The 13,314-nt window shown below is 36.4% G+C and overlaps 1 protein-coding gene across 1 annotated transcript; it reads right to left on the reverse strand.

The window, feature by feature from the left end:
* Positions 1 to 1,030: 1,030 nt before the first annotated feature.
* On the reverse strand, positions 1,031 to 13,197 carry LOC141901046 (uncharacterized). The gene is made up of 9 exons (XM_074788121.1): positions 12,325 to 13,197; positions 11,528 to 11,778; positions 10,807 to 10,865; positions 10,251 to 10,356; positions 4,018 to 4,182; positions 3,526 to 3,662; positions 2,963 to 3,026; positions 2,276 to 2,339; positions 1,031 to 1,809 (listed from the first exon to the last, which is right to left on the reverse strand). The coding sequence occupies exons 1-9, from the start codon at positions 12,362 to 12,364 to the stop codon at positions 1,643 to 1,645; spliced, it is 1,053 nt and encodes a 350-aa protein (XP_074644222.1). The 5' UTR covers positions 12,365 to 13,197; the 3' UTR covers positions 1,031 to 1,642.
* Positions 13,198 to 13,314: the final 117 nt, after the last annotated feature.

A 13,314-nucleotide genomic window follows, 5' to 3' on the forward strand; every position in this document is an offset into this window, starting at 1 on the left:
TTTTGATAAGTAATATTCATCGGTAAATGTAAATGTACAGAATGATCAATTTCAAATAAAGAACAAATGGTAGTTCGCTATAATAGGAGTTTTGACTACATTATTGGTATCAGTCTGAATGCTGGAGACATTAGTTGGGATATTTGGCGGTCGTCATTTTTTTTTAAGTCTGGTGATAAAATATCTTCAATATCTTTCATTAAGTAAACGTGTGTACTCATCTTGGTAGGGATAAAAGTTGACATTTCTCTACGAAGATAACCAGTCCCTATTTCAGGGTTTGGTTGTCCATTTTGTTAAGTTAATTATCAACTGCAAAAATGTCAGCCTTGCCAGTGGTGATCAGAAGAAAGGCGATTGTCAGACATGTCAGACTAGAGGAGGGTTCAGGATGCAGAATGATACCCGCGAATACCAGTGAACCTGCATCAGTTGGTTCACATTTCCTAATACAGTCAAACCTAGTTCATACAAAACTTGAGGGCAACAGTGAAATTGTCATATTGAATTGGCTTTTTATTTTCCAAATGTGTATTACATGTAATATAGATATCTCAGCTGGGACATGTAGAATTCATCGTAATAAATGGATTAACTGAACGGTATAAATGAGGGTCAACTGTAATCTGGACCCAGTTCCTTTCGCTGTCTGGAAAAGTCAAAGATGACATGCTTGATAAGTGAACCAATCTGGCTAAAGCAGTCGGTGGGGCATTAACGTAGTCTTTGCTCAGCTATATACGGTCATAACATGATCAAAATTGCTTTATAAGTATTCAGTTAAGAGATTATTATGGACGGAGATAATTGGTTTGAATGTTGGGGGTTAACGCTTTTGATCGATTAGGTGAATAATCAAGGCAAAACAACTATGCCGATCATGGTTCATATGTATATAATACAAATATATACTAAACCTAATTCATTTTGTATGAAAATGTCTTTAATATTTAGCTACAAAATACAAGTTACACGTTATATCAAAAATACATAAAGAATGTATTCATACATATTTTTGGTTATATGTTAACTCTATCTATATACAGGGCAAGGTAATTTATCAATCGTCTATGAAAAGTCATGGTTTTCTTAATCTCCTCACGTTTATCATTAATTCTGGAACCCTCTTTATGCTTATGTAATAAGCGGATGACTGAAATATAAACTGGTAGTCTCATTCAGTATACGGGGAGAAAACAATAGTACTACATTATGTTGACCGAACATTACGTATGTGTGTCTTAAATCATTTTGACATAAGGCATGTGTATGAAAGCTGTTTGATGTCAAAACAAAATGTCTGCTCATCAATTTTAAATCAATGAACACAAATAAGACAAAACGTTCTTCAAATGTTGGCCGAACGGCTTACAGAAACCTGTTTTGTTTGCACAAACTTAGATTTTCAAATATCACAAAAAGCACTTTCGAATTACATAATCAATATTGTTTTCTTGGATATTCTGAAATATTTAAACAATCTTATGTCTACATGGTAACAATGACACGATTTCATGATCCACAAATTATCCAATGAAGCAGGGCCTCTTCTATGTAAATTAATATTCAGTATTGCCTTTTCGATTGACATAGATAGGAGAGAACAGTTTTCAGAATCAGCTATCCGTTGCTGGATTCAACTTTATTGGCTTCCATCAGCTGCATCCGCATTTTCCGCATGCTCAGCGACTCCTTCCTCATTCTGAATAACGGGCAACAATTCCTCGGCACCAATTCCGCTATGACTGCTGACTTTTCCTTCAGAATGCACACTGCCGACATCGTCAACATTGGTGTTCTCTGCATTATCTTCAAAAGGAAAAGGGGGTTTGAGGTCTCTATTTCTGAACTGCTGCGAGAGGGGCCAAAGAAAAACCATCAACCACGACAGGGGCGGATCCAGGGGGACTTGTACAAGTCCATTAAATATTTTGAATGCCCTTTTTTCAACAAAGATAATTGGTGCATTTCAATGCAGGAATACACATAACATTGCCTTTTTGGACATTAGTGCCCTTTTGGGATGTGACAAGTCCTTCAAAATTGGCCTCTGGATCCGCCCCAACAGGATCCAGTCATAGAGATGAGTTAAGATTATAATCAAGAGTAAACTAATTTCGTCAAGAACTGAGTTAAGTTTTGAAACTCATAACGACTCTGCTGGATTGATTGACTTTCGCTTAAATCCAAAGGCAATTCTCATATGATTCGATATAATCTTTGTCTGAATGACCAAATCCAGAACTCTTCAGTATTATTTAAGAAATTTTTCTACCTTCTTCCGCAGTTGCGCTATTCACTGGTGGTAAATGATCATCTGATGTCGGCTGTTCTTCATCCTGTAAATAAAGCATTAGTATAATTTCAGCCTTGCTTCTCGAGGTGTGCTTTGTTTGAAGCTCTCGTATTGATTGAAATGTGTAATTGAGTCCAAAAGAAGTCGTGCAAATTAATCATATAATCATTTTATTCCAATGTTCTTTAGGTGAAAGATAGAAAACTGCATAAATAAAAATGTGCTCTCGCTAAATGCTATGAAATTTGATTTATGTGTATTTTCTTAATCGATCAGTCAAGTGCGCTCAGTACACAAAATCAATACAAAAAAATAGCTTACCCATAAATCTGTTAATGGTGGAATAATCAAAATGAGTTAATATTAAGTTCAATCTTCAGAGTAGATTTTTTATGTTAATCAGTTTTTCAAAAGTTTATACACAAAAACCCCTTGATTAATATATAAAATAATTAACCGGTAGGTACTGAGTGAAGGGTTAAAAATGAAAAAATTAATATCAAAATACATATTCAAATCCATGAATAAGAAGCGCCTTGCCAATAAATTCAAGTGTTATGAGAAAATATTGCGAGACAAATAAGCTTCACCGACACCACAATTAAAGCGTAACAAATTGCTTTTGCGTTGAATGAAAATAAAAGGGAACGATCAAAAGGATTTTACCTCCGCTTTTTTATCAACTGAAGTCTCTATCGTCTTATTAACAAATGATTGTTTCGCCGACCGACTACAAAATTAATAGGAACCGGATTAGACTGTACACACAAAAAGCGTCCAATTTGAAATGTTGGCCCATGATTTGAGCTAACGCATGTTTCTATTTGGACTTTTTAATTATGAAGGTTTAAATGCAAACATCTAAACGACTGACTGTCCAGTGCTCACTGGTTTACAGTGCAGGGTTCATAGTATCCCTGACCAATCTCATTGAATGACTTTGAAGGACTTTCTCAACTCCGATTTCAGGACATATAATTATATAATCATTATCTTCATTTTCCAGGCATTCTTAAAATCGGTAAATTTCAAGAGCTGTAACAGTGAACTTGAATCTTAAGATATGCAGATGATTACTTATGACTGATGCCATTCAAGGACCACGACAACGATTTAAGAATTTAAGGACCCAATCCATGATACTCAAGGCCTTGAATTAATCCATACCCATTTCAAATTTTCTGAGGACCATCAAGGACTGCTATGAAACCCGAGACGGTGGAACTCACCTGGATTTGATTTGTTTTCTCGATTTTGCCGTTTCCCGAAGTTGATTCAAATCATCTTCCTCGACCATGTATTTTGGATGTAGATTGCAAGCAGCTCCGTTCATATGGTAGACCTGGTCGATTCTGTAGTTTTTGATCTGCAATACAATTATGATCCTGATATTTAGACAAAACGGCCTTTAGAACCTTGATTGTTGTTCAATGGAAATCAATTCCTTCATAAAAACTGTATGGTCTCCTTCCCATCAAAATCATTGAAAGTCTGGAATCAATAATTCCCTTTCCCTTGAAAATATGACGTATTTGTTGGTGAAAAGAAGGTTTTTTGCGAGCAGTGAATTTGGTAAATTACCACGTTCTTAGATTTTGTCTGAATCTATTTGCTATCAAATCATTTTGAAACATTAATGGGAAATCACTAAAGAACGCGATGATTGGTAACGCCACGAGAGTTAAGGTTTATTTTTGATTTTCAAAGAACTGAACAGTAACCTCAGTAGTCCGTTTCAAAATGCGACTCTTCTCTCTCGCTTGTTGTTCCGTAATCCATCGAATCGACTGCTCGCTCGGCGTCGCGCCTCGACTGCTGGTCGACCGTCGACTTTCGGCCGACTTCAGCGATGACGCCGTTCTCAAAGGAACGCTACCGGTGCTTGCCTGGAAAGAGCGATGAGGACAAAACTCGTTCAAAATCTCGGGACAAACTATTCAACCGGTTTCCAAATTACATCAACATACTCATGTTTTACATTTATATGATCTAGGGGAAATTTGTTATGATCATGTCATTGAGGACCGCTAATTCTACTTGATTTCAACGAATATTAAAAGGAGAATGCTTTCCCACTGAAATTTCCAATTATAGTGGAACCTCGTTATAATGGAGTCGGGCACAACGATTCATCGGATATAAACAAATATAGAATTTTGTCCCAATTAAGACGATTTAACTAATTTCATACTAGATACAACGAACCATCGGTTATATAACATATCTTCTGGTGAAGTTCGCTGTTATGAGTTTCCACTGTATGTACATCGATTTAAACAAAGAAATCCGTAAATTCGGCCGCCAATCGCACTATCTGGGTCAACCGAATCAAAAAAAATCAGACCAAATCTACCAACCAAACAAAATAACAAGATCAACCCCTATTTTAAGATAAAAAGGGAGAATACTATGAAATACTATTCACAGAGTTTTTATTGGTGAGGCCAGGATAAAGAGAAGTACTAAGAATGACTTTTTCGGCAATTTTAGACCCAAAAAGAAGGACTTTTTGACTGAGAAAGAAGTAATTTCCAATAAAATGAGGACCCATAAGGAAGCATTTGAGCAATGCCTTCACCAAGAAGTTTTTACATCCAAACAAACTGTCGAATTCACAACAACATTGCGACCAAAAACAACACATAAAAATGATATTTGGAAAAACAAAAGGAAGGATATAGAATCAAAAAGAAGGACATAGATGTCCAGACTATTTCCTAGAGGATAAAGAAGGACTTGGGTGGGCTGCTGGAAATCCTGTATTCACTCGTCGAATCATTTCTCGACCAATAACTGCACATGGGTCTTCCATTTAAATGCAAACTATATGAGAGAAACAATAGTCCATTAGAACGTACTAGCTAGTTGAATAGATATCGATTCCCTTTGATCACGAATTTATAGAACACATTGAAACTTGAGCAGTTGGTGCCTGATGTTCATAATGAAACGAAACAATGAAGTCTTCATTACGTGTGGTCAGTAATGCATTTTATATTAAATGCATGCATGAGACTGTAATCAGCATTAATGACAATTCGAAAGTGGAGGGCATTAATTAGAGTTTATGCTTCAATTTATTTTGTGTTGTACATACAGCTTGCGAGACTAGGTAACAAAATTTCATAGTTACCCCGCGATTGAATTTTTATGATCAGGGTTGATACATTTTAGGCAAATTCGGTATGAAGAATGATTTGCCCATCAAATGATCGCTTGCCAAATTCATTTGGTAGGGCTGCCAACCTCGAAAAAGTGAATTTTTTCAGTAAAATTTCTTTGAAAAAAATGTTCCAATGAATCAGTAATCAACAGTAAGACCCTTAGTAACATCTTTCATATTTTTGCATTCGAGTGAATCTAACAAATCAAATCAGCATTCCTTGTTATAAAAGAGTAACAAATACTGACAGTCAGGACAGTTGGCCGCTCTGATTTCGTAGAGGCGACAAACTGAATGAATTTATCAATTGGCTTTCTTATTAAAAATGGACAGATCTTAAATATAACTTAGTTTCAGGGGTACCCGAATAAGTCATTTCAGAACGGATTACTTTTCATTTTCCAGACCCAAATTATTTGATTTTTTGAAGGGCACAATATTTGGTCCGGTCTAAATTTGGACCGGACCAGGTACGGACCCATTTAGACCGGTCTAACTAGTTGTCGTGTGAACGCGGCTAAGGAGTCGTGTTCCGGGTGCTTATAGTTCTACAATATAACCTTGGAGTTATCTCTGATTACTCAAAGATATAACTTAAAGTTAAACGTAATGGAAAAATCTGAAGAAATCATATGGCACAATCGAATAGTGCCAGATTAGGTCTCATGATGCGCTAAAACCGAAAAACCAAATAACAAAGTTCGTAACTAACATACCTTTTAAAAAGATTTAAATCTATATACGCTGTATTTATATTAAACAGGTTTTAACTACTTCACAAGTATGAGCAAATATAAATATCAAGATTTCGGCTTTGATTTATTGTCCTGTCACGTTGTCAAAATCTGAAAACCTTTTATCTAACAAAATCTTTTATCTAGGAATTAGCTCTTAGTTCATATAATAAGACTATTAGTATCAATCGGCAGGAACTCGCATTTTATTAGACAGCACACTTAACCCTTTCAGTGCTGACTAATTAATACCCTATAGTGCTAGAGATAATTTGAAAATTTAAAAAAATTCCACCCTAGCTGGTTGAATAACAGGAATACCACTATAGTGCGTCTACACCGCGGCGCGGTGTATCGATAGCTACTAGTATTTCACTATGTTTGACAGGTGCTGCCATTTTTCAAGAGAGATAATTACTAATTACTCTTGAAAAATGGCAGCACCTGCAAAAATGGCAGTAATTACATCAATACACTGCAGTGCGGCGTACTAGCAAAATCTATCACTGATTTATACACAGTGTAGATGCGCTGAAAGGGTTAAGTACCGGTAGCTGGATTAAGAAATTCACAGATTCTTTTAAAATTGTATGTTTTGTCTCTTGAAGTTAATGGACTTTCAATATCTGGTGAAAAAGAGACTAATAATACTTCAACAGGATTTTTCAGTTCTTTATTCTGCCTAATATCATTCTGCCTCACTGCATAATGAAAATCATGTTTTAGACTGCCACAAATATGTAAACTAGGTGATTCTCTTTGTGGAAAAATGGATTTATACATTTTGAGAACGCTCCATAATGTCCTATTGCTATACATGTACATGCATATAAATTATATCTATGTCATATAGACTTTTGATTTTTAGACTTGCTGACAGCTGTCTAATAACACACTGACGTGTGCTATAAGTACACAGATCTTTGTTCCTAATGAGAATTCCGAAATAAGAATAACTAAAAATAAAATGTTCAGGTTGGTGGTAATGACCCCCATATTTAGAAATTAACCATACGATTTTCTTGCGAAGTTTATGAGTTTCTAATTCTGTTTTCACATAATAGGTTGTAAATTTGATAGAAAATATTGCATGCCAGAAGATTAACCTGGTCGAAATAATAATATAAGTATACACGGCCATCGCTTGATATCTCCTGTAGCGTTAACTGTTCGGAACATAATAACAAGTCATATAGGCCTATAATTATTTAGGGAGATTATATTAAATAGACAGAAATTAGCACTTTAAACGGCATGGAACGTGAAAAATCACGACTTTCAGTAGTCATTCTTGAAATTCTACGAGACCTTTAGATTTCATAATGAAATCACGACTTTCAGCGGTCATTCTTGAAATTCTACGAGACCTTTAGATTTCATAATGATTCACGGAGTTAGGGAACGGTAGAATTGTTTGAAAACGCGGAATAGGCAAATGAAGATGAAAACTAAATACATTAGACAAAAGTGATAGAGAACTATATAACTTGTCTTTTTTCCGAATGTTTTAATCTGAACTCCCCCTATCAGCATGTCTATTAGCCTGAAAATACTTCAAATGAGCTAAAAATCGTTGAACTTGTTCAAAATTTCTTCAATTTTTCCATGGATATAGAATGCGCCCTGCAGTTATATTCTTCTGAAGTAAAAATGATTTGCAATGTCTGATGAAAAAGGGACTAATAATTAGGTACTCATTCATGACTGTCATTAAAAATTAGTTTTCAAGCTATAGATTTAATTATCCCTTATTAAGGCTGAACTACCCGTGAAAATGTTTCGAAAAACGATATCTAACCCGAATAAAAACAAAAGGTTTATCATATATCACGCGGAACAAAATGTGTGATTTATGCAAGGATTATAGAATTCACAGTCACACTTCGAGCTTCTAATAATGCGACGTGTTTATTATGACAACAATCCATTGTCGATAAGCTTTAGAAATATCTGCATCGCCTGCAAAGTCTCCATAGCGATGCATCGACTGCTGGATGACGAAAACGCGGTTCGTAATCCATGACCAACACACCGGGTGCCGAAGAACGTTTAATCGTCGATATTCATAACAGTTAATACATCAGTTATTAGGTATTACCCGCCATAATATATTTACCTATGTGATCAAACTTGCTTAATCTAGTTGAATCAACAATTTAGAACATAGAACATGTCAGCAGCTTCGATTTTGTAATTGATTGTGATAACAAAATATGCCTCGTTACCAATTTAATATGGAAATACTAAGTTATTCTTCTATTTAACGCCCCCTGGTGACAATATTCAAAACCCAATGACCTCGAAACTTACCACATTCATAGAACATGTCATGAACTACAACTTTGCAATTGATCATGGTAACAAAATATGCCTAGGTACCAATATAATAAGGAAATATTAAGTTATTCCACTATACAACGCCCCCTGGTGACCATAGAGAATAACCAATGTCCTTAAAACTCGCAACAATCATAGATGATGTCATGAGCTACAACTTTCCAATTGATTGTGGTTACAAAATATGCATAGGTACGAATATAATATAGAAATGCTAAGATATTGCATTATTCAACGCCCCCTGGTGGCCATATTCAAAATCCAATGACCTTGAAACTCACCACAATCATAGAACATGTAACAACTTTCTAAATGATTGTGGTAACAAAATATGCTTAGGTATCAATATAATGTGGAAAAACTTTTTCCCACTTACGAATGAGTACTGGTGACACCAAGATGGCCGCCAATTGCGTCATAATTGGCTGATGAAAAATACCTGTCTCAGGTATAAAACATCCCTTTCCAAAGAATACCCATCACAAAATGCAATAAGAAATGGTAAACCAGTAGGAAGCTACAGGACTCAGAATTCGGGCCAAAATTAACATTTTTGGGCACTAAAAAGGTCACAGGACGGCCATCTTGAGTCCGATCATCCCAATTTTTGTTATGCTGATGGGCCATGGGGGGATTCACATATATCCGAAAGATCAAGGTAATTGATCGAAGCGTCTTCAAAATTTCCCTCAATAAGTTCAAAAATGTGTAAAAAGTGCTGATTTTGGCGAACAACAATGGCTGCCAGTCGGCCATCTTGAATCTGATAGGGCCAGTTTTTGGGCTAAAGATGTGTCTAGGGTAGATACATGCGTAACCCAAATATCAAGACATTACCTTGAAGCGTCTTCAAAACTTCCCAAAATCAGGGATGAGAACGCCGACCTGTAAAATCCGCGGGTTATTTTTCTTGAGTGACATACGCGAACCAGCTGACGGCGTAGCTGTCAGCACTAGCGAGCGCCGAAGGCGCGAAGCTATTTCAGGGGGTTAGGGGGCCCTCCCCCAAGAAAATTTTAGAAATCAAATACGTTTTCCGAGCACTCAGAGCGATCTCGAACCCATGAACGACTATTATATTTTGGAAGGTAATGGCTAGTTCCAATGTGGTACATCCTCATTTGATGACATTCAGCATCTCATGCATTACGGGTCGAGCCCTGAATTATTGCAGTAAAAATGCGCCGATGAATGCTCACTAAAAATCATCACCAAGTAGTAGTGTATGATATCCGAAGACGTTCGCCTCACACACGCAGCAACAGTAAGTAGACCTATATACGTTACTACTGTTGCTGTGCGTGCGTGTCTGCAACCGATCGATAAAATACATACACACTCATCGTAGTACAAATGTACATACAAAATCGCTGTGTTGCAATGAATATGCATTGAAATGCGATACTTTTCCGTGACGATAAGTAAAACAGGCACTGAACGCTTTTACGGTTCACCTGATTACCGATCGCGCCGGACCAATTGAGTGAGATCATCACCCCCCCCATACTTTTACATCATTTTTGGACTATTTGGAAAATTGATATTTTTCAATACTGAAATCCGCGGATCCGCGGGGAATTCTCATATCTGCAAAATAACTGGATTCCGGCTACGGACGGACGGACGGACGAAAAGTGAACGCAATAGCCCGCTGGGACTAAAGTCCCAAGTGGGCTAAAAATCGTTTTGTTTATTAGAATAGGTTGATACGCTAACTCACCAAGTATCTTTCAGAACATATGGACACTGGTCGCGTGATTGTTTTGGCAGATGGGTTTCGTGGACTGACATTTGGCAATGGCACTTGTTTGAAGCGACTGGTTGAGCTGCAAAAAAAACCTCAAACATGTTAAATCTACTCTTTCAGAAATACAATTAGGCCTAATTAACACAAATTTTGCGGATTGCTCCTTTTAGAACACAAGTAATATCAAACTTAGGTTCATCTGACACATACACTGCCATGGGTAGAAGGTTTTTTATTGCCTTCCAGACTTAGGGTTGAGGAAATTACAAATTTAGGCAGCAGTTTCTGAAGTTTTTTTCTGGAATTTGAGGAAAAAGTGCATTTAGCATGGAGTGTTGTTGGTCTGATATGTAAAAGTAGAATTATGAACCCAGTTCCATAATTCTTGAATTATATTTTACTTATGACTTAAAAACACTGGGAATGAACTAATCTTAACTGTAACCAAACTCAAGTACCGGTAACCAACATGTGGAAATGGATGCCGAATACAGCTATGTCGGTACATGTACTAGGAAGAAAAACTTACCAAAACGAATAAGAAGAATGAGGTGTTTGAAAATTTCTGTCATCAACTTGAGCAGAAATCTACAAAAGTAAAAAGACAAACATCAAGGCCTTTGATCTTCGCCAAAATAAACAAACTTAAACCTACTACCGGTAAATGAAAATCATTTTCACATACCCGGTAGTAGGCTAAGGTTTTTTTTTCATTCTAGCAATGATAGCTTCAATCAATAGGTAAAACTAAATATGCTTTAAAACACTTTATCCCTGTTTGAGGTCATGAATACTAAAAGATTCTATAGATTTTGTTCTCAGCACGATAAAAAACGTACTGGTTATCACCTTGTGTACAACTAAAATGACTTCAATGGCCCAGGAAACCACTTCATATCAAAGGAGTTCAAAGCAGTTTATGTAATGTATCAATAGGCAGTGTTACTGTTTTTTGTCCTACTGGTATGCACAGAATGTATACACTGTATATGCAACTTAACTTCATTGAAAAAATGAATACAAGTTTTTTCTTCATGTAACATGATTCTTCCCCGTGTCAACCCTGAAAATCTCATTTCCATAGAAATGTTATTGTTCATGCATATATCAAAGAAAACCTAAAATCAAAAGAAACTTTAAGGCTATCTTGACATTTCACCTCAAATTATAAATGAGCCATTTATCTGTTGATTCGTACGTTTCTTTCAATTGTGGGCTCTTCTTTAATACATAGAATAGTCTCTACTCACTGGCATGATGAAGTCCGTTATGAATTCTTGTCGCTTATTTTGATTTTGATTTTTTTCGTGTTTTAATGCACTTTTCCAATGAAACGTCGACGGCGCAGTACGGCCGTGAAACGAGCTATGCACGATTTTACTATTTGGCAGCCATTGTGATTTTAACGTTATTCCTAACCGACTCGCGTGCTGAATGCCGGAATTGTCTAAGTTCGGATTCACTATATGCATACGTTTCATAGCACTGTTATTTCCATTGCCTGCGAAATTATCAAAGAAAAGCTATGATACAATCATTTCTTGAAATGGATAGTAATTAGGCCTATTGATATGATATATCAATAAGTCCAACAAGATTCAAATAGGCCTAATTTCATTTGTCCAAAATGATCTGGAGAATGTAGAAAGTTCCTAGTTTCACAAAATAAGTGCATTAGGTATGTGTCGGTATGAAATGACCAGAGCTATTGATTTGGATTGGAAACAATGGCTAGGTACTGGTAGGCCTACTAACAAACTACTTCAAAGCCCATGGAATCTTTTCTTCAAGGAGGGGTCAGTCAAAGCTGGTCATTCACTGGTCTCTTTAATCGAGGGTTCACAGGTTCGAATTCCGGAGATTCTTTTCGCATCTCTCTTCCTTGGGAACCGTGACTCTAAATCCGCTAGTAACAGTACTAAATGTAGTCTAGATTTTCTAGGGATTGCAAGATTGTCTGGTATTCAGACTATCCTGCCTATTGGTTGAGTGATTTTAAAAGATCCTTTTTCAGTTTCATTTTTTTGATAGTGGAAAGTATATTTACCTGATGATACTGTTCCTTTTCTTTCCATTTTCCAAACCATCGTGATATCCTAGGCCAAACAGAAGTGACATATATAGTCTATGGTACTATTTCACCAACAGTCTCATTGACTCTTTATCAATTTGGTGTGACTGCATATATTTCAAATCAAGTCACTTAGGCCTATCCTATAGGCTACAACAAGACCTCCAGTCTTATCTAGAACTGAACTCCTTTTTGGAAAAAATATCCAATTATCATCGAACCATAAGTAGTCTCGGAATGTGGAGTTAGTGAACGATTCAATTGTTTTTGGAAAGCTTTAATCCGATAGCCTTTAAATGAAATATCTGTTCATGCAGTCAATCGAAGGCACACACTCCTCAACGACAACAAGACTCAATCAAAACTTAAGTCTGTTCACTGGCGTTGATGTAACGGCTGTGGTTATTCCTTGTTGTTGATGTAACTGGTAAATGTTGCGTGGTAGTCTTCTGAATGAATCAGGCATATAATCATCAGTAATACATTCTGCTCGAGGTAAAAGGTTTTTAATAGTTAAAAGCCAATGGCGAAACTAAACTACACAGTTTTCCTGATTTTCAACGGGTGTACTTGTCGTGCGTCTCCTCAGTAGTGAGCTTGAGTTGCAACACTTTTTTCGAGTTCGACTTCTCTCGTTCTAACTCCTTTTAAGCTAAATCTACGGCCTGGTTCAATTTGTCACACCGTATCTACCAATATTTCACATTCTTAACGGTGTTTGTCATATCATCGACACTCTCTGCCTGTCTATTGTCTCCCGGAACGGTTGTTATTGACGCGATTTTCGCCCACGTTCAAACACTTTTTACACCGCTGTCGCCATTATTGATCGAAGATAGTTGTAGTAACAATATAGTCTCGTCATCGATTCAACAATTACTTCGCTTCGTTTGTAATTTTGAAAATTGATCGTTTATATTACGTCAAAACATATTCATCAAAGAAAAAAATACTTAGGCTAAAGAA

The sequence above is a fragment of the Tubulanus polymorphus genome, chromosome 3 (assembly GCF_964204645.1).
Source record: "Tubulanus polymorphus chromosome 3, tnTubPoly1.2, whole genome shotgun sequence".
Classification (NCBI taxonomy): domain Eukaryota; kingdom Metazoa; phylum Nemertea; class Palaeonemertea; order Tubulaniformes; family Tubulanidae; genus Tubulanus; species Tubulanus polymorphus.

Coding starts and splice junctions, on each gene's coding strand:
- LOC141901046 (XM_074788121.1), bottom strand. CDS start 12,364: ATGGTTTGGAAAATGGAAAGAAAAGGAACAGTATCATCAG. Junction 10,866..11,527: donor TAACGGACTTCATCATGCCA/GTGAGTAGAGAC, acceptor TTACTTTTGTAG/ATTTCTGCTCAAGTTGATGA. Junction 1,810..2,275: donor TAGCGCAACTGCGGAAGAAG/GTAGAAAAATTT, acceptor TTCCTTTTGAAG/ATAATGCAGAGAACACCAAT.